The sequence below is a fragment of the Thamnophis sirtalis genome, unplaced genomic scaffold, assembly GCF_051295495.1.
Source record: "Thamnophis sirtalis isolate CommonGarterSnake01/CBP01778 unplaced genomic scaffold, rThaSir2_p1.2 scaffold_6, whole genome shotgun sequence".
Classification (NCBI taxonomy): Eukaryota; Metazoa; Chordata; class Lepidosauria; order Squamata; family Natricidae; genus Thamnophis; species Thamnophis sirtalis.
Genome location: NW_028261386.1, coordinates 48372912 through 48398086, shown reverse-complemented (window position 1 = coordinate 48398086; position 25175 = coordinate 48372912). Strand labels below are relative to the sequence as shown.

Below are 25175 nucleotides of genomic sequence, written 5' to 3'. Positions count from 1 at the left end.
TTGTTCTTTGACAGAAGCATTGATACTTCTCACAATAAAGCTGCCATATTACACCAGACTTCCTCCAGTGTACCCCACTTGCACTAGCAGATTCCCCTAGGGAAGATCAATTGATAGTTGTTTTTTAATCATCATATTCTAAAATAATTTATGGGTATCAGTGAGTTGAAGAAACTGAAACTGGGACAGAAGAATTTCATTATAAAAGTATCATTCTCCATCTTACCAGTTAGCCAAAACCTATATTCAGATCTAGATGATCTTTTAATATGTTACACCATTAATGATTTGTACACTGTATATTGGGGGATGTCCAAAGAATGCATAAATAGCATGGTCATAACTCAGAAAAAGGCTGGGACAACATGAATAGTTTAGCACAGTTCAGAAATTATCAGGAATACATTTTAATTTTTGATTAATCAAAACTCTTCTTAGCTACCACTGCCTAAACATGCTAGGCTAGGCTAAAAATCAGAACCATGAAACTAGATCAAGATACTACCATGGATGCTGATTTAGGCCATCTTTCAGTTCATAAATAAAAAAAATGTGACTCTTGGACTTTTCAAAATTCTATATAGCTGGTCCTCAATTCATTACTGCAATTTAGCCTGCAGTAATGGTGATAGGTTGTGACAGTAATTAAACAGGTCATCACATAACCCCATCTGATTTTACAAACACTGTGGTTGTTAAGTGGACTTTTGTTCACTGTAGGGCATTTTTTATTGGAAACTGGAAGTAAACACCGGTTTTTGACAAAAATGTTATAAATCAGTTACATGACTGTGGGCATTGCAAATGTCTGTAAATACCAGCTGGCTGTTGAATGCTCAAAATGCGGTCACATGACTATGGGAAGGATGACCTGGACATTGTAGTTTCTAATTTGGGTTGTAAATATTTCTTTTAGGGGAGAGGTTCTGTTGCAACTTCAAATGATACAAAAGTGACTGGCAGTAAGTTGAGGACTACCTGTAGTCTTCCTTGAAGTCACATATATTGTCTACTATCATTCAGAGTGAATGCAGTTTTGGGGAGACTCTGGGTTTGGGCTAGTTGCATCTTCAGTTTTGGATGGGGTTGCACTCCAGAGTGGGGGGTTGTCTTAAACTCATGGCTCCTAGTCAATGAGCAGATGGAAGCTGCAACCAAGAAGGCCCTCACACAACTTTGTCTAGTGTGCCAGTTGCCTCTGTTCCTGAATCAGATGGCCATCTAGACTATCATTCATGCTTTAGCCATCAAAGGATTGGATTGTATAGGGTGCTGTTCTTGTTCTATATGGAAGCTGCAGTTGTACAGACTGTAACAGCACAAGCAATGGTTGCAATGCCATAATACGTTTATATAAGGCTATCGCCTCTCGAGTTGCACTGTTTGCCATAAGGCTTCCAGTTGCAATTAAAGGTGTTGACCATCATCTGTAAAGCTTTTCATGGCATTGGACTAGGTTTTTCTCCTATCTCCCATGGTTTCTGCCCATCTGGTAAGATCAAGCAGAATCAGTATGCCTCTGGCCCCCTCAATTAATTAAACAATAGCATCTGTTGGGATCCAACAGACTATTGCAGCACCTGCCATCTAGGATGTTTTCCTTCTCCTTTCCTGTGTGGTATATAGTACATTCCATTCCTTCCAGAAGCTTATCAAATATCTAGGTATGCTAAAGCTTCTGATAAGAGCAGCAGTAAAACCCAGAATTTTGGCTCTATTTTTCATGATGCTTGATGTGCTATCAAAACATGATATTGTTTCCATGGGAAATCACTTGAATCCTTGCTTGTTTTATAGTCTGTATATAATACAGAATATGCCTACTATTCAGCCAATGTACCCCATAAAAACAAAGGTGGCACAACCATTCAAAATAAGGGAGAGGATGTTTCACCCTACTTCCGCTCTTTGCTTGCCTTCGGTGCCACAATGCCTATTTCTTTTTCAAATGCTTATTTGTAAACTAGAAATGTGCCAAGGTTTATTTCCCTATTTTTCTTTCTAGGCAAGAAGTTTCTTAATAAAGTAAAGATGTCATGAAATCAACAAAAATGCTACTGAGGATATGTGTTCAAAGACATTCCCATAACATTCAACCTTTTATCTGATTAAATTCCAGTAAATCCTGGATTTGGCAACCATTTTTATAAGCAAAGGAAGAGACGCTGGATGTTTGAGATTGTTTAATCATTTTATTTCTTCCCCTCCCCGGATTTTAAAGTAGTTTTACGTGTTAATTGGATTTGCTGGAGATCTGGAGAAAAAAGCTGACAAGTTATGGACTCACGGGCAGAGAAACAAAAGCAAAACTTCATTGGTAATTTAGGCAAAGAATGTGCTGAGCCAGAAATTATTTAAAATCCTGTCTTTTTAAAATATAGGTAGTTCTCAACTTATAACAGTTTGTTTAGTGACCATTCAAAGTTACAACAGCACTGAAAATGTGACTTATGACCATTTTTCACACTTATGATCCCTGCAGCATCCCCATGATCATATGATTTACATTTGGATGCTTGAAAGCTGGCTCACATTCATGGGAGTTGCAACATCCCGGGGTCATATGATCATCTTTTTCAACTTTCTGACAAGCAAAGTCAGAATCTGGTTAAATCAAACCATATTTATTTAACCACCACATTGATAATTTAATAATTGCAATGATTCACTTAACAAATTTCTCAACTTAGTAAAATGGGGCAAAACTCCATTAACAAATTTCTCATTTAGAAACATAAATTTTGGGCTCAATTGTGGTTGTAAGTTGAGGACTGCCTGTAATAACTCAAGACAACTAACATAGCTAGTATTCCTCCTCCTCCTTCCTCCACAATAACTCTCTGAGGTGAATTGGGCTGAGGAAGAATGACTGATCCAGTGGTGGAATTCAAATAATTTAACAACCGGTTCTCTGCCTTAAGGACCAGCTGAATAGGCGTGGCTCGGTGGTCATGTGACTGAGTGGGCATGGCCAATTCAACATCACTCACATTGATGGGCGATTCGCCTTAGCTGTTACAATGTAATAAGGGTTAACGGGAGAGGCAGTTTCTGTAAGCAGGGCAATAAATATTAGGCTAGAAACAACATCAGAATGTTTCCTTCCTGCCTTCCTTACAAGATTAGCTCTGAAAAGTGGGGAAAAACAAAAGGAGAACCACCAGTTCTCCCAACTGCTTAGAAAGTTAACAACCGGTTCTCCCAAATAGGTGCGAACTGGCTGAATCCCATCACTGGACTGATCCAAAGTCACTCAACTGACTTTTGTGCCTAAGACTTGAGTAGAACTCAGCCTCCTGCTTTGTAATCTGGTGATTTAATTGTTGGGCCACACTATTTTTATGGGTTTTTTAAAATATAAACAAACAAACAAAACAAACTGGAGTCATCTGTAACTAAACAACAAATTACTAAACTGGGGGAACAAATTAAACAGAAGAAATCCATCAAAAGTATGAAAGGAAATTGGGACAACCATAACAGGAAATTGCAGAGACAATCCAAGCTATGAAATTGGGAAAAGCCCTTGTTCTTGATGGCTTTCCAACTGAGTGGTGCAGAGGTTTTATAGTCTTATTAGTATTTAAGCATATGTGTTGTGTTTATCAGTGTAGTTTCTCATTGCATTTTAATGCTGTTTTAACTTTGCAACCCTCGCCTATGTTAGTTTTTGGATTTTTCAATCTATAAATCTAACTCAGTAGCAAAAATAAGTTAAAGAGTGAAAACCTATTAAGGCTGGATTTTAATGTTAAGAATTCATCTCAAGGCCTAACTTTACCAGATGACTTTAAAAAAAAAAGAATAAGCCTAGATGACTTGAAAATGCAAAGATGTATATCAGATTGGTGGCCCTGGCTTCAGTGGAACTAATTGGCCTTAAATCGGAGCAAGTTGATTTAACTGGATTACATAGGAAGTTGCAAGTGAATTAAAAAGAGCATAAAAAAGACTTGCTGGCACTGAGCAGTTAGAAACAAAATAAAACAAGCTCCTGGCTTTAATTCCATGGAACACAAAACATCATCAATTGAACTAAGACAAAATGGGGTCAGGTGGGGTCACTGAGGATGAGAAGGACTCCACCCAGGACTCTGTCATATTTTTTTGCAAAGTAAAGCTGCAATCTTGGGCTTGATTTATTTGAGAATAAATTGCACTGTGCTGAACTGGATTTGCTTCTAAGAAAGCATGCAGAGGACAAAGCTGGAACACTGTAATGATAAACATGTTTATATATGTTAGAATCAGTATGACACACTGAGTAAAGTGTATCAGCCAGCACTTGTGAATGTCAATAAATGTCATATTCCACGTTTATTTATTACTTTTTCTAGCCCTAAATCTCATTGTAGCAGCAGGAGCAACAGAAAAAGGACCATATATTGCTTGGATCATTCCAGAAAGTTACAAATTATGTTCTCCTCACACTGGTAAAATAAGCAAACTGACAGCTTGTCTATTGTAGCTTCAGGATTTTGATTTCTCCCCTTAGCAGAGCCACAATTTAATTTAAAGAGGAACCACCAGTTATTAAAGTCTGAAGTATTACTCCCAGAGAGTTGCAAAAGGTGTACACTACAGTCACAGATTTGTAATTTTTAATACAGAAAAAGAGAAGAATGATCAAACAGATGATTATGTATTAATCAGGTTATCTATGTGTAATTTTAATTAAATGCAAATGAAATGAAATCAGTTTTATTTTTTGTCCTTGTTTCATTTATGTTTCCTTGGAATGAGATCTGCAACATGGCTTTTGGCCTGGAAAATTTACTTCTCCCTGACTCACATAGCAAATCTAAAAAAGAGGGACCAGAAGCAAGAGATGCAATTACAGTAATTCAGTGTAATAAACTTTTCTTTGTTTATATAGTTTAAAGTGGTTTTCAATCAGCTGCTAATAAAGATAAATTCATACATGCCTTTAAAAAGCAAGCATTTAAGTATATTTAAGTATAATGTACATTTTTAAGTTAACTTTATACTGTTTTTTTTCTTTCTGCAATCCCGATAAATGGTAAATTTAAAGAATGAGATTTCTCTGCTACAGTGCGTGAGATTTCTTTTCATAAACTGCATTTCCCAAAGTAACAAAGAAAAGAGAATGACTATTACTATCTATTTATAGTGTCTAAATATGTTACAGAAAAATGTCGCATATTAAAAAAAACATATAAGGACAGCAACAAAGCTTTACCTGATATAGTTCTATCCGTTGTTCTGATACACGAGCTTTCGGATTCTGTAAGCGGAACACTCTAAATTCTGCTTTCACTAGGTTGGAAGCATTTTTTTCCATCGCTGAGACATCAAACCTCACTCTTCTAAAGTACGGGTTTTGATTGCTTGTTGAGATGAAATCTGCAAGAAATTAAAATTATAAAGACATTACTTTTTTTTTTACAGGCTGCTACATAAGACAGATCCCAGAAACAGTGACGGAAATGTCTGTAGGATGATAAAGCTTCCAGCAATCAATTTTGATATCCTTACTGTTTAAGCGGATAAACAAACATATGTGTTTAGTTACAGAAACAGCAGATTAATAGTGATCAGAAAAAAACATGCCCAAGTTTATTTCAGGGCATGCATTTAACCCTATTCTTTGAAAGTGACTGAGTATTATAAATTGGGACCTACTTATGATAATTATATTTTTAAAAATTATCCAAATAGTTCCATAGGTGAAGGTAACATATGTGGTAGTCCTTCCCGACTCTAGGGGACAGTGCTAATCTCTGTTTCAAAGCTGAAGAGCCAGCGCTGTCTGAAGACATCTCCGTGGTCATGTAGCCAGCTTGACTAAATGCCGAAGGTGCATGGAATGACCTTGGCTTACCTGAAGGGTCGTTTTCAGTATGCTGCGAGAAGAGTCCAAGCAATGGGTTAAACTCCGCCAATCTGCCCAGGACTGAATTAAAACTTTAGCCATGCCTCTGGTGTTGCCTTGACTTGCCAGATTTTCAATGAAGGCATGGAACTGTACGTGTTGATAAGAAGTCCAAACTAATCCAAAAAACCCAACAGGTCCAATATAGTAGGCAGACAGAATGGCACCGGCAGGCAAAAAAACACAGGGAAAAATGTGAAAACAAAATGGTGGCTGTGCCAAAAAAAAGGCAATCCAAAATGGTCATTGGAAGCAAATAAACAGCCTGCCAAGCAGCTGGCTTCCCCCAGCAAGCACAGACAGCAGTAGAGAAAACCTCTGCTGGGAAACAATCGCGCAGGTGGAAAAAAACAGTGTGATTGTGTGGACGTCAGAACTCTAAGCCCCTGCTTAAACTGGCAGTTTCTGCAACCTCCGCAGCCCAGAACACTGTGGAAGTCGAGAATGGCGAGATAGGAGAGAAAAATCAAGAAAGGGTACCTGTCCTGCTCTTCCAAGGGAATAAATAACTGCAAAAAATGGAACTGGAGAGTCCAAGCAATCTGCCAAGAACTGAAGAGAAACTAAAATGCGTCTATTGGGCTTTGACTGAATTGAAAATCTGGCAAGTCAAGGCAACACCAAAGCCGTGGCTAAAGTTTCAATTCAGTCCTAGGCAGATTGGTTGAGTTTAACCCATTGCTTGGACTCTTCAAACAGCGTACTGGAAAACATTGTTATTTTCCCATCAAAGGTAGATCCTATTTTTCTGCTTGCATTTTTACCTGCTTTCGAACTGCTAGGTTGGCAGAAGCTGGGAAAAGTAACAGGAGCTCACTCCATTATGCCACACTAGGGATTTGAACTGCCAAACTTTCTGATCGACAACCTCAGCATCTTTGCCACTGAGTCTCTGCATCCCAAGATAGTTCCATAGTGGAACAAAAAACCAGTAGCTATTAGTTTGCAATGGCAATTTCAAACAGAAAAGCTCAACCTGCCTCAGTTAGGCATCCCGGAAATGCGCTGGGATTACAAATACCAGAATTCCCAGCCAAACTCAGTATGAATGATTCCATTTGCATTAGAATTAACCGTAAATGGGAGAACCTATGTATGGTATCCCTCTAGAGAGCTGTTTGTTTCCTAACCTACCATAGTTGCACAAATTTTGAGAACCTGGTTTTATTCCTAAGCCTGCGGTTAGGGGAATTGTCAAGTCTCTGTTAGTTTCTTAGTTTCTATTCTAAGTATTGATCAGTATTTTCCAGACAGAATTTTTCTTCATTTTGTTTTTTATTTTTTGTGATGTAAGCTATCCAGTGTTGTTTGGAAGTTGGGTAGCTCTAAAGCTATTGCAATAAATGCATCCACAAACAAAGAAGTAAAAAAGTTGCTTATTTCTTTGATTAGTTTCCACCCATTGCTTCTTGTTCTGCCCTCAGGGACTTTGGAGAATAGTTTGACTCCATCTTCTTTGTGGCAAACCCTGAGATATTGGAACACTGTTATCTTGTCTCCCCTAGTCCTTCTTTCCATTAAACTAGACATACCCAGTTCCTACAACCGTTCTTCATATGTTTTAGTCTCCAGTCCCCTAATCATTGTTGCTCTTCTCTGCACTCTTTCTAGAGTCTCCACATCTTTTCTACATCGTGGCAACCAAAACTGAATGCAGTATTCCAAGTGTGGCCTTACCAAGGCATTATGAAGTGGTATTAACATTTCACGTGATCTTGAGTCTATCCCTCTGTTTATGTAGCCTAGAACTGTGTTGGTTTTTTTGGCAGCTGCTGCACACTGCTGGCTCATATTTAAATGGTTGTCCACTAGGATTCCAAGATCTCTCTCAAAGTTACTACTATCTTTTCCAGAATCTTTCCTGGTTTTGAGGTCAGACTGATAGGTCTGTAGTTTCCTGGATCTGTTTTTTCCCCTTTTTTGAAGATAGGAACTACATCAGCTCTTTTCCAGTCCTCTGTCAGTCCCCCGGTGCTCCAGGATCTCTGAAAGATACAGTTCAGTGGTTCTGAGATCTCATCTGCCAGTTCCTTCAGAACCCTGGGGTGTAATCCCTCCAGTCCTGGTGATTTGAACTTGTCTAAGGTAGACAGGTGCTCACTTACCATTTTATTCCCTATTTCAATTTGTGTGCCTAATCTGATTTTTGTGGTGCTGTTTTTGATAGGTTGGACTGTTTTATCCTTTTGTCTAAAGACAGATGCAAAAAATGAGTTAAATAGTTCTGCTTTTTCCCTGTTGCTTGTCACTTCTTGCCACTTTCTGCCAGCAATGGACCAATTGTTCCTTAACTATTTTCTTGTTTCTAACATGTTGGAAGAAGCTTTTTTATTATTTTTTTACTTTTGTGGCAAGCCTTTCTTCATTGTGAGCCTTAGATTTCCTCATTTCATCTTTATAGGCTCGGGCTATTTACTGATATTCTGCCTTAGTTTTGTCCCCCTCTTTCCACTTTTTATATTTATCTTTTTGTCTTTCAATTTGTCAGAGAGTTCTTTATGCAGCCATGATGGTTTCTTTTGGGAGCTGTTATTTTTCTTCTTCATTGCTATTGTGCTAGACTTTTGTAATCTCATTTTTCAAAATTTCCCAAGCTTCTTGAGTTTTACTTTTTGACTACCCTATTACCTGTTTGGGCAGCCCCTTGAAATACTAACCAAAGCATTGGGGTAATATGCCACAACAGCTGATGAGTTGTAAGCTCATAAAAAACCTTGGCCACACATTTGGCAATTAACTGCCCACAGAATAACTATTTCTAAACCATGAATGCATGTTCATGCACAGCCTAGCTCAGCAAACCCTGCTGTGGTTATTGTATAGTGAGAAAGTGCCAATTGAGGCAACAATGTGGACTTCAAAATCTTCATAGCTTACACTGACCACAGCTTTCACCACTTGGAAAGTGGTGAACCATCCCTGAATAACTCTTTCAGCTTTGAAAACACTCAAGAAAAGGAAGCATTTCAGCCACAGTCATACCCACTGAATAGTGTGTGTGTATATATATATATACACACATATGTACACACATATACATATACATACATATTTGTATAATTAATGGCTAAGAAGTCTGCCTAGTATGTAATATAGCCCAGGTTCAAATCCCAGTAAGGGTATGGCTAACTGATGAGAGCTAAATAGCTTGAAATAGATCTATACTAGTCTCCCTTTATTTATTTATCAGCCCAAATAAAAAAACGCAAATATAACAAAGGCAACAGTAAAAATATTGGGTTTCTGTCATGATGGACTCTTGTGACGAGCCGATTGACAGATGATGGAAGCAGTTAGCTTCCTCCCATAATTGGGGCTTACCAGGGGTTGTAAAAAAAAAATCTAATAGATACCTTTCACCCTGGCTTCGCTGATAACGGATAAGAGACTGTGGCCTAATGGCTAAGAAGTCTGCCTAGTATGTAATATAGCCCAGGTTCAAATCCCAGTAAGGGTATGGCTAGCTGATGAGAGCTAAATAGCTTGAAATAGATCTATACTAGTCTCCCTTTATTTATTTATCAGCACAAATTATATATATATATATATATATATATATATATATATATATATATATATATATATATATATATATATATATATATATATATATATAGAGAGAGAGAGAGAGAGAGAGAGAGAGAGAGAGAGAGAGAGAGAGAGAGAGAGAGAGAGAGAGAGAGAGAGAGAGACAGAGACAGAGAGACAGAGAGACAGAGACAGAGAGACAGAGACAGAGACAGAGACAGAGAGATAAAAGCAGGTCTAGCATATTGATACCCCCTGATGAGAAGGCTCAGTGCGCTGTTACAAATCTTGGGGCTTAAACAGAGCAATGTCACTTTTCAACATCATATTCTTTGATGCTGTTTTGTAGCATTTATTTGTACATCTTATTTTATACCTCTGTTTACTATATGACAAATTTAGGATTAGCCAATCAAGTATTCCTTAAGAGAACATCACAAAGTTCCCACATTTGAGGTTGAACTTTTCAAGATAAACTCAGAGGTTACCAGCAATGAGTAAATGGTACATATACTTGGGATTTACAATCAGTAAAATAAAAAACCTCTGCCAAATAAATAACATATTGATACAAATACTGAAAGTATAAATTATTATGAACTACATAATTAGCAGTATAATCACTGTATGTCAGTTTATAGTGATACATGAAATTTCATTGGACTGACAAATTTCCGTGGTTGAAATGGAAAATCTTAGACTGAATATCAGAAAATTGCATCCCCATGTATTTTCAATTACTGTTTAAGGGCAGAAAATATAAATCATTTAAAGAAAAGACATTTATTGAAATCAATCAATCACTTTATTCATAGCCAGGTACTATTCAAGTCATTTCCGTACTGCCTTTTGATTGATGAGCTTATTCATTAAAGTGTCAAAAAGATATTTGCATAGTAAAGAACCTTACTGTTAAGAATCTATTAAAAGGATTGAACTCTGCTTGTTCTAAGAGATGTCTTAGGAAATGGGCAATGCTGGTGGGGACAATGACAATTTAATTTCATGTGTCTGGAGAGCTATTGAGTGGGGAATCTACAAAAACAACCCTTTTATCTTTATTAAATGTGAAATCATAATACTTACAGAAATGAGTTTCTAAGCTATATTTCACCATTTTCTAAAATTTTCCAAAAGCTGAGGATTAGTATTATTAGATTAGTATACACCAGGAGTGATATCCTCCCGGTTCGGCCAAACTGGTAGGGAAGATTGTCCCTGGTTCTGCAAACCGGTAGTAAAAAAAAAGTTCCTGAGGATCGCGTGGTTCAGCTGTTAGCCACGTGATCATCAGAAGCTCCCTCCCCGCTTTTTTTCCTGCTTATTCGTGTGAACCATCAGGAAAAAAATGCTTTAAAAAGTGAACTTGGTCATGCTCACCCATTCATATGACTCCACCACCAAGCCATGCCCACAGAACTGGTGGGAGAAAAAAATTAGATTTTATCACTGGTATACACCAGTGCTTTTCACTCATGAACTTTAAGATGTATGGACTTCCAGAATTCTCCATAATGGCTGGGGGATTTTGTCAGCTGAAGTCCACACACCTTAAAGTTGCCAAAGTAGGGATGATTATATTGGTTCCATTGAGAATTTGAGTTTTTCCTTCCTATTCAAGGCGTTCTTGAATAGGTCATCACTGAATTGATTATCATCAGTTGGTGATGTCACCCAGTATGCCATCATTATCCAAAGAAAAAAGAAATCCTATTGGATTTTCTTAGTCCTTGTCAAGGTCAAACTGAAATGCCAAGTGGTTAGTACCACATCCACAAGATCAACAAGCAATTATCCAAAAGCTCAGCTAATCATTTCAGCTTATTGAGACAAAGCTGAAAAACAGATTTCTATAAAATAAATTGTGCAACTGAAGAGAGAATTCTCAGGTAAACATCCAATCCCAGATTATAATTCTGGGTACTTTATTGAAATTATACTTAAATGATAGAAAGCTGTTTTTTAGCTTTGTCTCAATGAGTTGAAATGATTAGCTGAGCTTTTGGATAAAGTTCTCCTTCCCAATGTAAATTGTCCTCTCTGAACTATAATAGTTCAGATCAGAAAGGCCCAATAGCCAAACTATTGAAGCAAGGGGCAGAATTAAAGATTGAGGACCAAGGACAGTGGGCCACCTGGGCAGTGATAGTCTGTCAGCAGCCTGCTTGCTGATGGAGTAGCATGCTTATAATGGCTCCTGCACTCCTTGGCCTGCTGACCCTTTGGAATCAAGGGGGGGGGGTTCTTTTCAAGCTAAGTTTGCCGATCCTCATTCTATATCCCAGAAGTAGATTCATCTGTCACTTCCTTTTCATTTGCAATACACTGTAAAGTGTTATGTTTACAAAAGTTTGGAAAACCTTTAGGAATTTGCCCATTTCATAGGAATAACCATAGTTGAAAATCTGCTTCATTTCAATTTTAAATGCAGCCCCACTTCTTCTCTAGAGACCCAGATGCATCAAACTTTCTTTGATATGGTGTCCTAAATGAGTGGAACTAATTCAATATGTTTCCTGTTGCAGAGAGACATAAACAACTTTTCTTTAGAAGAAAAGGCAGACTATTCAGGACTGCCTTTATTGATTTTCTCAGTCTCTCTCTCATTGACATGTGCTAACAGGAACTGAGAGCAATCAAATCATTCCCATAAAGGTGGGTAATAAACTTCCTTCCTTCCTTCCTTCCTTCCTTCCTTCCTTCCTTCCTTCCTTCCTTCCTTCCTTCTTCCCTTCCTTCTTTCCTTCTTTCTTTCCTCTTTGCAGAACCTTATATACAGCATCCACAGGCTGGGCTTCGATGCTCTGTATGAAAATGTGTGACTGAAAATATTTATAGGAGTCACTTGATTGTGATTACAAGTTTTTGTAATGCTCTGGCTCCCTTCCCTGAACCTCTGTCTACCAGGTCTGTGTTAAGTTATTTAAGTTTCATCTGATAACATAAATTAATTAAAGCAAATGAGCACAAACCAGTCCCTTCTGCTGAGGGAAAAGCTATTCTTCCTGGCCTGTTTAGAGTTTCCTCCCTGAACCACATACGGGCTTCTGTCCAGAAGTGTCTCCTCCCTGTTATGAAATGTGGTAACTGACAGATTTGCATGGAAAGCAAATCCAAACAGAGTAGTTATTAGTTGGCCACTGAATGACTTTCTGGCATGATCCCATGGTCCCTTGCTACCCAGGGAGAAAAAATGTCAGGCTTCCTCTAAAAACAAAACAGAACAGAACAAAACAAAACAAAAAAACATGGCCTCCAATTGGAATCCCAATCCATGCCGAAGTACTGCCTTCCCTCACTCCTATCCCTTTTGATATTCTGATGCACATGTATCATAGAAGGACAGTTGTTTCAGTCTATGGCAGTGTCTCTCAATATGGGCAACATTAAGGTGTGTGGACTCAACTTCCAGAATTCCTCATGCTGGCTGTAGAATCCCAGGAGTTGAAGTCCACACCTTAAAAATTATAAAGGTTAAGACACATTGGTCTATGGGCAGGCCAGTCAAACTGGCAGTTTATGCGCTAGATGTGTCACACACAGGCCACGCCAGTGGTGGGTTACGACTTGGTGCCTGCCCTCCTTACTGGTATTTGAGGTTTTCGGGGCTTCCGTGCATGCACATGGAGCGTACGGCGCCTGTGTGATGCTCCGCTGAGCAGCTGGAACATCACGGAGGCATCGCGGGCAGTAGGTACACATGCATGTGCTGCGCACATTCGTGTGGTGGATACCAGGCCCTGATGCACCGTACCGGTTGCAACAGGATCCAAAAGCCACCACTGGGCCATGCCACCCCAGCTCTGCAAAGAAAAAAAGGTCACAATATGTCACATGATGCAATCAAGTTTGACACCCATGGTCTATGGTGACCTAAAATCAGAAGTTTAGTAGCACCTTTTCCAACAAATGTTATTAAGGTATAAGCATTCAGGAGCTGCCCTGAGTAGATGGATTGATGCAGGATTTGAACTGCAATGAATGCAACTAGCCTTTTACAATTATTAACTGGCAATCTTCCTCATGTGCAAATATATCTGCATAAATAAATAATAAATGATGGATAAAACAAATTCGCAGATATTCTAAGGGCCATTTAATACCACATAAGTAGGAATTTGTGCCATTATTCCAATGATCATTTGAAGACCAAGGACTGGAAAAGATACAGGATACAAGCTGTTAAAGCTTTCTCCTCTCCCCTCATTTCTCCATTTCAAATAATCCTTCAAAGTGATTCTCCTCAGCTCCACGACACCTGTTTGCTATTTTTATACTGTATGCATCTATTAATGACTGAAGACTGAAATGGGTTAAACCACATTTCCATATACTTTTCCAAACCTACTCATCATTAGAAATGGTTCAGAATAAAGGTCTTGGGGTTATGGTGAGCAGTTATATGGATTTTTCAGCTCATTAAAAATGTGGAAGGGTGGGTTTTTGGAAAAAGCTCTCAGGAACCATGTGGCTGTTTGCATGTGCTGAAAAGATATCTGCAGCTATTTTCAGCTCCTTGAAAGCCTGTGGAATGATTGAGATTAAGTATCATGGCCTCATCTGTGGAAGACTCCCGAGAGGAACAAGACAGGTCAAATGATCCCACTGAACCATCTGCACCAGATGAACAAGACTTCAGCATAATACCTGAGTTAGCATCATTCCCATTAGTCTGATATCAGGTTAAAAATGCAGCCATGCATCCTAATTCCACTGGGTTGAATAATGGAAGTATCTCAATGTACTCTTGTAAGGGAGAACTTCTTGGGAATGAAGGTCTATTCAACAGATGGCATAGTGCCTGGAGGTTATGCAACCAAATCAAGTCTAAAGAGCAGAAGCTGAGCTACTGAAAGGCAAATCAATAATTAAGTAACCATATGACAGACCAGGATTAATGAGTTCTATTGACTAGGACAAGGGTGACTTCAGCCTCTAGTACAGGACTGTCAAACTCGCAGCTGCAGGCTGGATGCATCATGTGCTGGCCATGTTCTCGCCCGGTTTAGCAAAGGGAAAAAAGTCCCGACACGTCATGTGATGCGGCTGTGACGATACAAGTTTGACATCCCTCCTGTAGTATAAAGTTTGTGAACTACAGCATCTTGTAAAGTTGTTGTGCAGTTCTATATTACCTGGATGTTGACTTTCATTCTCCTCCTCATTCCTTGCAACTGACTTTTACTCTCTATACTCTTTGGTATAGCTCTCTATGAACATCTCTTTTTGGAATTAAATCAGGGAAATCACAACTACAGCTTGCCATTCCTATCTGTACCTAGGAAAGGAGAATGCAGTTTATAGAGAGTGCAACCACTAGTAATTTCTGGTAATTGGCAAAACTATGTGATGCAATGTAATGGAGAAGCAAAGATACTTCAGAGTGAAGACAACTATCTTTATCGCTGTCACAAACATTTTAAACCTTGTGCCTTTTAAAAACCCATTTCACTAGAGGAGAAAATAGAACAGAATTAATAATAATTTACGAATATAGTGGTACCCTGATACTCAACTGCTTTGAAACTCATTAAAGTTGATACTCAATGCATTTTGACATGGAAATTTGTCCCGGTACTACTCATTTGTTTGCTACTCAGTGCACAAGCTACAACTGGTCAGTGTTGGCTATCTTGTGACTCACTACATTATTCCTTATGGGAAAAATGTTTGGTTCATTGTTTTTGATACTCATTATGTCTCCCAGAACCAATTAATGATAAGTACTGACGTAGCACTGTAGTATAACAACCTATTAGTTTCAACAATCTTCAAATTTATTGTCATACTCTAGCTAGTGTGCTTTAACTCCTTAATGTATGAATGATCATGGCCTCAGGAGGAACAAATGTTTCTATTTCACTCTATAAATCTGGGAGTGACATCTATATATAATTCATGTCACATATTAAATGACTATTTTGAAAAACAGTTGTTTGGATTGAAATGACTTCTTTCAGTTTCATAAGATATTTTGAAAATATCTATGGGTATTTTAAAGAGCATTGTAAAAAAATAATGGAGTGTCATGCACTATTGTAAAGTAATGCTTTAAGTAGGTATTTGAAGAACAACCAAATCATACCACAACAAGGGGTGAATTATCTGAGCAGGAGCTGAAAGACACTACTGGGACTGGTAATAGTACTTAAAAATTTGAAAATAGAAGGAAAAAAGGACATAGTTTTGAAATGATGGACTGTAATTGGCTATTATACGCAGTAATGAATGAAGTTTAAATTCTTTCACATGTCTCTGCATGTGAACGTTGTCCCAGAACTGCTGATGTAATTTCCATCACATTTCAAAGTAGCTTCTATGTCATTGGACATTAAGCAGATAATCAGTTTTTCCACAATGTTCCTAGCAATGTCTATATCAACAATCTGAAAAATACTGATTCCTAGTAAATGGCTTGAAATACAAGGACTTTACTCATTAAGAAATTGGCTGCTGTATGGGTAACATGTGTTCATTCCCCACAAGTTTCAAGTAGCTATTTTCTAGTTTATTGCTACTCCACAATCGAAACTGACTTGATCAGGGGAAAGTGTTGTAATGAATAGCAATAGCAGTAGACTTATATACCGCTTCATAGGCCTTTCAGGCCTCTCTAAGCGGTTTACAGAGAGTCAGCATATTGCCCCCAACAATCTGGGTCCTCATTTTACCCACCTCGGAAGGATGGAAGGCTGAGTCAACCTTGAGCCGGTGAGATTTGAACCGCTGACCTGCTGATCTAGCAGTAGCCTGCAGTGCTGCATTTAACCACTGCGCCACCTTGGCTCTTGGAAGACACATAAGGCTGGTAGCCTTAGCAATGGACCATACGGTTTATATACATGCCAGGCTAAAATGCAATAAAACAATCTTAAGCTTCAGACATTCCCACAAGGGGGAAAGACTATTCTTCCTATTGACTTTCTACAGGGCAGAACACACCCAGGAGTGTCAAATCACTTGTTGCCTTTGTTAAAACAAGACTTGCCCAAGCATAACGGGAGCACTATTAAAACTCATTCTGGCTTTGCTTCTCATTTTGTCTGAGTAATCCCATAGCAGGTAATTCTTGACAACAAAAAACTAAGAATCTCTCTAATTTACAGTACTTTTTGTTTAGTCCTAAAACCACACAATAAAAATATAAACTATGATTAAAAGATGGGAAGGTAGAGAGCAGAATGCACAAGGGGGAAGTGGGATCTACTATTGATTCATCAACCAGCTCCAGGGTGATATTCCCCTATTGGGGACCAAGGCCAACTGGCAGTTAGGTCTTCAGGCCTTACGGAAGGTCAGGAGAATGGGGGAGATCTTACCGCAGTGGGCAATATGTTCCTAAGAGCCAGTGCCACAGCAGAGTCTCTTTTCCTGGATCCCACCACCGGAATTGCTTGACCAATGGAATCTATCAGCATGGGTAGGGCTGTTCCATAAGGATGAGACAGTTCCACAAGTAACCAGGATCCACTGCATACAGGGCTTTAAAAGTAATAACCAACACCTTGAATTGCCCAGAAGCAAACCAACAGCCAGTGAAGCTCATGGAAGAGAGGTTAATATGGGTCAGTCTAGAGGCCTGACCTGCTACACTCTGCACCAGTTGTAGTTTCTGAATGCTCTTCAAATAGCTCCACATAAAGAATATTGCAGTAGTACAGGTATGAGATGACCAGGGCATGAATGACTGAGCATGGTGTCTCCTGATCCAGGAAAGATTGCAACTGGTATATGCAACCCAATTGTGCAAAGGCTCTCCTAGCTGCAGCTGCCACCTGCTCTTCAAGCAGGAGTTGCAAGTCCAAGAGAATCCCCAAGTTGTGAATTGGGTCTGTGTGGGATAGTGCCATCCATCCAGAACTGAAGGTGTCTAAGTTCCAGATCTTGACGCTCCATGCACCCAAAGCCATTTGATCTCGCCAGGATTCAGCTGAAGCCTGCTATCCACCATCCAGGTCCATAGCCTGCAGGCACTGCAAGAGGGCAGAAATAACATCACCTGGGTCACCAGGGGTGGAGGATATAGACTTGAGTATCATCACCATACTGATGATATCCCAAAGGTTCTTTTTTAAGAGACAACTGGACTTTCTTGTTTTTATTTGAAGATGTTTTGCTTCTCATCCAAGAAGCTTCTTCGGCTTCAGGTGCTTCTTCAAGATAAGCGAAATGTTTTTGGGACAACTATGACCCTGTGAGCTTGTGCCAGGTGATCCCTGGATCAACTCATAAAAGTGGCCATATCCTGAGTTCAGTTTTTATCATGGAGCTTATGATCGGATGATGAAGGAATTCCTGCTTCCCATTGCTCTCTACCCATTACCACTCATCTCAACACAACTGACACCTGCAGGGGTGGAAGATTAGTTGCATGGCCTGCCCTAAGAGGCAGGTGTTTTCTTGCAGGTACTAGGGATTTTCCCAGCAATCTGGCCGTGAGCATGGTTGATCTCTGGAACCTTGAAATAATAAGGATATAACCTCTCTCCAGTTGTCATACCTATTAACTGTCAAATAACAAAAGCTAAAATATGAATATAATGAAACAGGAATATAAACTCTTTAAAATTTCATTGAGAAGCAATATTTAAAATGACCTACACTTTCCCTAATAGGTACAGGAGAGAAAATCTATGACCACTTTACAAAATGTTTTCAGATAAATCAGTCATCTGAGATTCCTTGCAGCATATGTTGCTGCAGTAACATTTGAGTACCAAAAAGTTGTACCTCCAATGCATTTTGGAATGAACCTTCCTTTTACTGTCTCATTTCTTAATTGTAAAGCCAGTTAGAACAATTTGCATATGTTGGCTGCAGATAATATTCACATTACTTTAATGTTGCTTGAAAACAAAATAAACCATCCTTGATTGTCTTTGATTTGTTGTTGTGTCTATGTTTGGTTATACCAAGTGCACTGAGGGTTTGGGATCCCAGCCTGATTTGCTTGATGTAGAATTTAAAATGTATGAATTTCACCTGGTAGAAAACAAGTGTTTTACTTTTTGATTAAAAGAAAGCAAGTCAGTCTCTGCATGATCTGAATAGTCTGCTTTTCTAGTGGCATTAAACATGGGCTTCAACTCACATATCCTGCAACCACTGGGACAAGCATATGGGCATGTCGGATATCCAATATTACACATGTAAGATGTAAGAGGAGCTCAGTTGGGGTGTCCAGAGAACCAAGTTGAATTCGTGGCAATTGAAACAGGAGAGTTTACTCCTAGCCCAAACTGTGTCCTCCATATTATCCTCTGATGTTTCAGATAAGCAACAAAAGTCCTTTGGCGTTTCTGAAACATCTGAGAAAGCCAACATCCCTTCCAAAGCACTATCAAAATTGCATCTTTGGCCTGAAGATAATGTCTCCTGTATCACCAGTGAAATAAAATACACCACTAAATGTGTGTTGTTTTTGGAAAATGTTCAGGCATGCACTTCAGTATTCTGCTTACACTGAGTATTTTTTTAAAGGAAATATATCCATACACTTTCATCTTCTTTCATGAAGAACAGCTTCTCTACTGGCTTATATTAATGTTTGTGAATTGCAAACTTTTCTATCTCCTAGCAAACAGAGGCCAGAAACTCAGAAGGGCACGATCATCCAGTTTGGCTGCATAAAGTTAGCTATATTGATAAGATAATATTGGTGAAGAAACTGAACTATGGATTAGAAAATCCCCAATGCAAATCTTTTTTCTGTGAATTGGTAATGGATCTTGGAGAAGTCACAGATTTTTTTGGCAGCAGCAGCAACCTGAAACACCTGAAATTTGGAAGACCAATACTTCTAATAAACTTTGCAGAGCTGTTATTCTATTTCTCAAAACCATATATTGCAAAGAGTCTATTGCAAGGATTACAGCTAGGTCACAGGCAGAACTTTGTAAATGCTTAGAACCACTGTACGAACATTACGTCTTAAACTAAATTCATTCATATCCTTACTCTAAAAAGGAAACTAGAATTGCCTTACTGCTTCCTCTGACTGGCAAAGCATATCTGGGAGTTCAGAGGGAAGCCCTTCACATGTCCATCAGATCCCTAGTTATGGGATGTACCTTCCCATTCCTTAAACATACCTTCTCAAATTAATTACAAAACTTCAGATACTAAAATGACTAGAATAGATCCAAGGTGTAAACATTAATTTAAACCATCTTTCACTGCTGATTCCAATCTTAAATATATTAATGCGGCAACAGCGCTTACTTAATTCCAAACCCTTCTGACTATCTCTCTGTTGATAGCTTGGAATTATCTGGTGCTACCAAGCCTCTTAATAGGCGATTAGAGTAGTGATCTCTGGCTACTGTCAAAGCTTCATCCAGGGCTTGGCAATAAATTTTGAAACTTAGATTCACTCCTAAGAGCTAGCGGAAGTGTCAAGGACGTGGTATATCTGTTACTGCAGATATAAGAAGCCCTAATAATGAAGATGGTTGGCTATTGTGGAATCAAGCAATTCAGCCTTTTATTTGTAACCACTTCAGGGTTTAAATCTTCTGTCGCTCTGTCATGGACTTATAAACATATTGTTATTTGTTTCTAAACCTTGGAGAAGATTTGATAATTGTTCTCTTTAGTCTCAGGCTTTGCTTCCAGCCTTTCCAACTTTAGTCTTAAAAATATGTACAAATAACTCTTTACCAAAAATTTAAGTAGACATATACTATTCTATAGAACATTATGTTACTCCTCATCATTATTTCCCTATTTCTGGAGGTCATCAAGATGTGGAAAAATATTTAGAAATCCAACTTAAGAGCGAATGTTGAATGTAAATGGGGACAGGCCAACACTAACTTAAGCTTTTAAAAATAATTATTTGTATGATTATTTCCTAGATGTTAAGTCATCTTCAGTTTTTGCTACATTATAAATTAATTTTTGGAGGTGAACTGGAGACTTTACCCAAGATTTTTGATGGCTGTCCAAACAGTACTCATGAAGCAGGGGTGGGTTTCTCGCCCCGTTCCAACCGGATCGGTTGGAACGAGGCCGGCGGCGTCCTCGCGCATGCACGCGGGGCGCGCACGCATGCATGCACGCGCCATCCTTGCACACGCACGCGGCGCGCGCATGCGTACTAGCATCTGCGCGATGCTCCAGCTGCTCCTGGAGGATCACGCAGGCATTCTGCGCATGCGTGGAAAGCGCAAAATTCGAAAAAAACAGGTAAGGAGCAGGCGCGGGTGTGCGGGCGCGCGTGGGCGCGTGGGGGGCTTCGCCGTTCCCGGAAGTTACTTACTTCCGGGTTCGGCGACCAACCGGATCGCAGGGACCGGTGCGAACCGGTCGAAACCCACCCCTGTCATGAAGTCACAGATGTTCCACCCCTGGTTTAGATTACCAGTCACACTCTATTACTGGTATGGCATAGGAGCTAATCACCGAGGCATAACTACAGCAGTCGCATAGATTCTTCCTATCTAAGTTACCTAGTTTCTCCTGGTCCATAGACTGGGAAGTAATCTTAGTAAATTGATTTTACTATATGAACTTCCATTTCAATACATTAACTTTGTCATTTACTGTATGAACTTTTCTTTGTATGTAATTCCCACTCGAGGGGAAGGTTAGTGCAAAATCCCCATTTCCTCCCAATCAGCTGGACTCAGGAGGCAGATAATAGATGGGGGCGGGGCCAGTCAAAGGTGGTATTTACTGGTTCTCTGAATTACTCAAAATATCCGCTGTCATTTCTCCAGAACTGGTCAGAACCTGCTGAAAATCACCTCTGATCCAGACTTAGGTAATTTAAAAGCAAAGTGTAGTTTTGGGAATTTATAATTGACTGTCACAAAGTTTTTGTGTGTTAAATTAAAATGCATAAGGAACTCTCTCATACAATACAAATTAAAGAACAGGCAGTGTTATGTCAATTATAACTAAAGTTTTATAGAAGTATAAAGTATACATATGTAGTGTTTAGTAAGGCAATGCATTCAGAATATTCACTAAGAGCGGTTATGACCATTTTTTTGTTATCTAGTAGCAGGATAGAGATTTATAGATTTATAGTGCAGGAAGTTGGATAAACATGAGAGGACTGCGAGACCGCCTACTGCCGCATTCCTCCCAATGGCCGGTGAGATCCCACAGGGTGGGCCTCCTTCAGATGCCGTCAGCCAAACAATGTCGGCTGGTGGCTCCCCGGAGGAGGGCCTTCTCTGTAGCTGCTCCGACCCTTTGGAATGAGCTACCCCCAGAAATCCGGACCTTACCCAGTGTTATGGCCTTCAGAAAAGCCATTAAAACCTGGCTATTCCGGCAGGCCTGGGGCTGTTGACCGCATTGTTGAGGTCCAGCCCCGATCAAAACGAATGTATGTGTGTTGATTTTAACCTTTTTTTTTTTTTTTTTTTTTTACTATTTCTTTTTTCTTTGTTGTAAGCCGCCCGGAGTCCTCCGGGATTGGGCGGCCTATAAATCATATAAATAAATACATAAATAAAATAAACTCGGCTGTGCTAGATCAGACCAAAAGTTCATCAGGTCCAGTAATCAAAAGTCTCTGATAAAAACTTTCTTTTTCTCCCTTCCTTAATAGGAATTACAGAGAATATATTACTGTGCATCTAGAACTTTAAGGTAACCACCATACTGGCTTTTATTTTCTCTGTAACTTTCCCCACATCCTGCTATTTAAGCCATGTAAGTCAGCAGCCAACCTCCGGCAGTAAAATCCATAAGCTAATTATGTATTGTGTGAAGAGGCCCCTTCTTTTGTCTTGAATCTTTTGCCAAATACTATTATAGAAAGACTCCAGGGTCCAGTGGTAACAGAATGGGAACATCTCTGACTTCATACAGTGCATCATATATTCTTTGATCATCTCTTTTATGATCATGTCAGAAATTAATTTTGAAGGACAACTGCATTTAAGTTTTCAGAATCTGGCCATCATGGGAACCAGATTACATAGCAAATTCCACTATTGGAAATGTAGACTGAGGTTGATTTATGATTAAGCCATTTGATGATTATAGCCCCTGCTCAGCTCTTGGCTTGCTACCCATTAACTACATCAGTAGGAGTGGTGTAGCAAATATAAATTGGTGTGCCAAGGTTAAACAAGCGTTTGCTTATTTTCTTACATGCTGTGCTTTGCACAAGCCAGTTTCAAATACAATTTAAGAACGTACTACAATCTTGCTTCTAATATGTAAATACCTGACCACCTGCAAAATATTCAACTCCAAGAATAATGGATTCTTGTGCTTTTGCCACCAAGCTCTCATCAAACAACCACAAAGGAATCAAAATGAATTGGATGTTCTTCCTGCCCCAAATTTGGCCCTGTTTCTCCTAGCCTCAAAACACTTCCACAATTACCCTATTACTGTCCAAGCGTTTTTCTACTATTACAGAAATAAAACTTGGATCATAATTATAGTGGTATATATCCTTCTCATAACTTGGTGCCTTTCAGATGTGCTGGGACATAACTCCTGGAATTCCTAGTCAGACTCAATATATTTGGAGGACATCAAATTGGGAAAGGCTGCACTATATAATGAAGACAGAGGCTCCAGTGGATTGGTTTGGAGCAGTCATGGAAAACCTGGACTTTTGTTCCAGCAGTCTAGCATTCATGGAAAGGTTCCAGCAGTCATGGAAAGCATGGAACATTTGTAATAACATGAAGATGGGTTTGGTAAGTGTGCCATCATTCCCTGTTTCCTATAGTCATACTCTGAATACTATAACTTATATAGCTGAAATGGAACTACCCATGCATAACCCATATTTTCCCATATATGGAAGTTGTATGAAAAAAGTATAAAGTTTGTAAAAAAAAGGTTTTTAAAACAGAACGAAAAAGGACCCAATTCAGCTTAGTTAGAATGCTGTGTCCTGGTGGATTTCTAACTACTGTATATAGGCGGAGCAGAATACAATGGAGTGTTCAGAATAAAGAATGTTCCATGATTGTTGCTTGTGTACATTTAAATACATAGGTGAAAGATAATATTGAAAGTTCAGGAATGATAGAGTGAAGTTGTAGGCTTTGTATTCCTTTCCCAATTTTTGAAAAATACCAATCTTATTTGCTAATATACGTTAGATCATGACTTTACTTTCTATTCTTTTCTCAAAGATCATTTTCTTTTGTGTTCTAAAGATAGGAATTCATCTTAAAACTTAACTATAATATTTGAGGAGTCTGATGGAAATCTGGGACATTAGGAGTGAACATTCTAAAGTTTTTTTCTCATCTGTAAAATATATGACTTGAATGACTAAAATTATTTTTATAGCTGAAAAATTCTGCTTCTAGGGTAGATAGAAATTATTTCATTTTTAACATATTATAATATATATGAATTAACAAGCCTCATTGTGGTTTCCTCCCAGGCATGAAAATTTAGTGATAGACATTAGCAGTGATGCTGGACATATTAGTCTTACAGGGCTTTGTGGTATAAGTACATTTTTTCATGTTTACTCTAAAACAAATCCCATGTTCAAGGTATAGAATGGCAGCCTTTTAAATATATTTTTAATTTATTACCTGGCATGGATTTTATGCAGCAAATAGCTTGTTAATGGGAGATATTTAGTATTGTCACTGAAGTTATGCTGAGCTTGTTGATCAGAAAGGTCGGCAGTTCAGTGGTTCGAATCCCTAGTGCCGTGTAATGGGGTGAGTTCTTGTTACTTGTCCCAGCTTCTGTCAACCTAGCAGTTTGAAAGCATGTAAAAATGTAAGTAGAAAAATAGGGATCATCTTTAGTGGGAAGATAACAGCATTCCATGCGCCTTCGGCATTTAGTCATGCCAGCCACATGACCACAGTGACGTCTTTGTACAGTGCTTGCTCTTCAGCTTTGAAATGGAGATGAGCACTGCCCCCTAGAGTCGGGAACAACTTGCACATATGTGTGAGGGGAACTTTTACCTTTACCTTATATCACTAGGTTATGGATCTGTAGAAATCTGTGGCTCTGGATATATACAGTAGTTCAGATACATTAGTATGAACAACTAAGAGTAGATTATTGGTCAACAAAGAGAGCTTAAACTTCAAAGCAATTTGTTAGTAGAGAAGATATGGTAATTCTTCAACCCAGATGATCTGTAGGAATAGGAAGGGTCTGTCTGTTTCTACAAAAATCTTACTCCCAGATGATTTTCTGCTTCTGAATAATTCATTCTTGGTAGAAATTGCCAAGTAGACTTGCCTTTTACTATTGTAAAAATTGTCACTCCTGCTAATTTTAAACTACTCTAACCACTTCTAAGTCTCTGAGAGCCTGATAAGAAACTGACCATTAGTTTATCCAGGGCAGGATCCTCCTCTTCTAAATAACTCTATCTCGTATTCCTATGTATTCTCAGGACACCACATTAACCTCTTTAATCAAGTATCTACATTTATGTTAACACTGTCCATGTGAAAGAGGTTATAATTACATGTGTAGGGCCACAGACAGAATATGCTCTGAACAATCCTCTGTTCTACATCAATCTGAGAAAACTAAACTCAACCAAATCCTGAGGTTATAAGAAGAGGATAGACACTTACTATTCTTGCTGTATGATTTAGAAGGCAGTATGAAGCATGTTGTGCTGAGGGAAAGTTAAATTGAAAACATTTTGAATTATTTAGAGAGCTAAATAAACTTTCCTTAAATCCAATTTTCTCCAACAGTGTCACATGAACCACAAAGCTGTCATCCATGACAAGTTTAGCAATGTTGAAATCAAGAAAATGGCAGTAAAAAGACATTCTCAAGC

The 25175-nt window shown here is 38.8% G+C and overlaps 1 protein-coding gene across 1 annotated transcript in view; it reads right to left on the bottom strand.

Annotated features, from left to right (window-relative positions):
• TGFB2 (transforming growth factor beta 2) overlaps window positions 1-25175 on the bottom strand; it is a 92978-nt gene that overhangs the window by 19096 nt on the left and 48707 nt on the right. The window contains exon 2 of the mRNA XM_014053501.2: window positions 5201-5364. Coding sequence (XP_013908976.2) covers window positions 5201-5364 — 164 coding nt within the window. The remainder of the gene's footprint in view (window positions 1-5200; window positions 5365-25175) is intronic.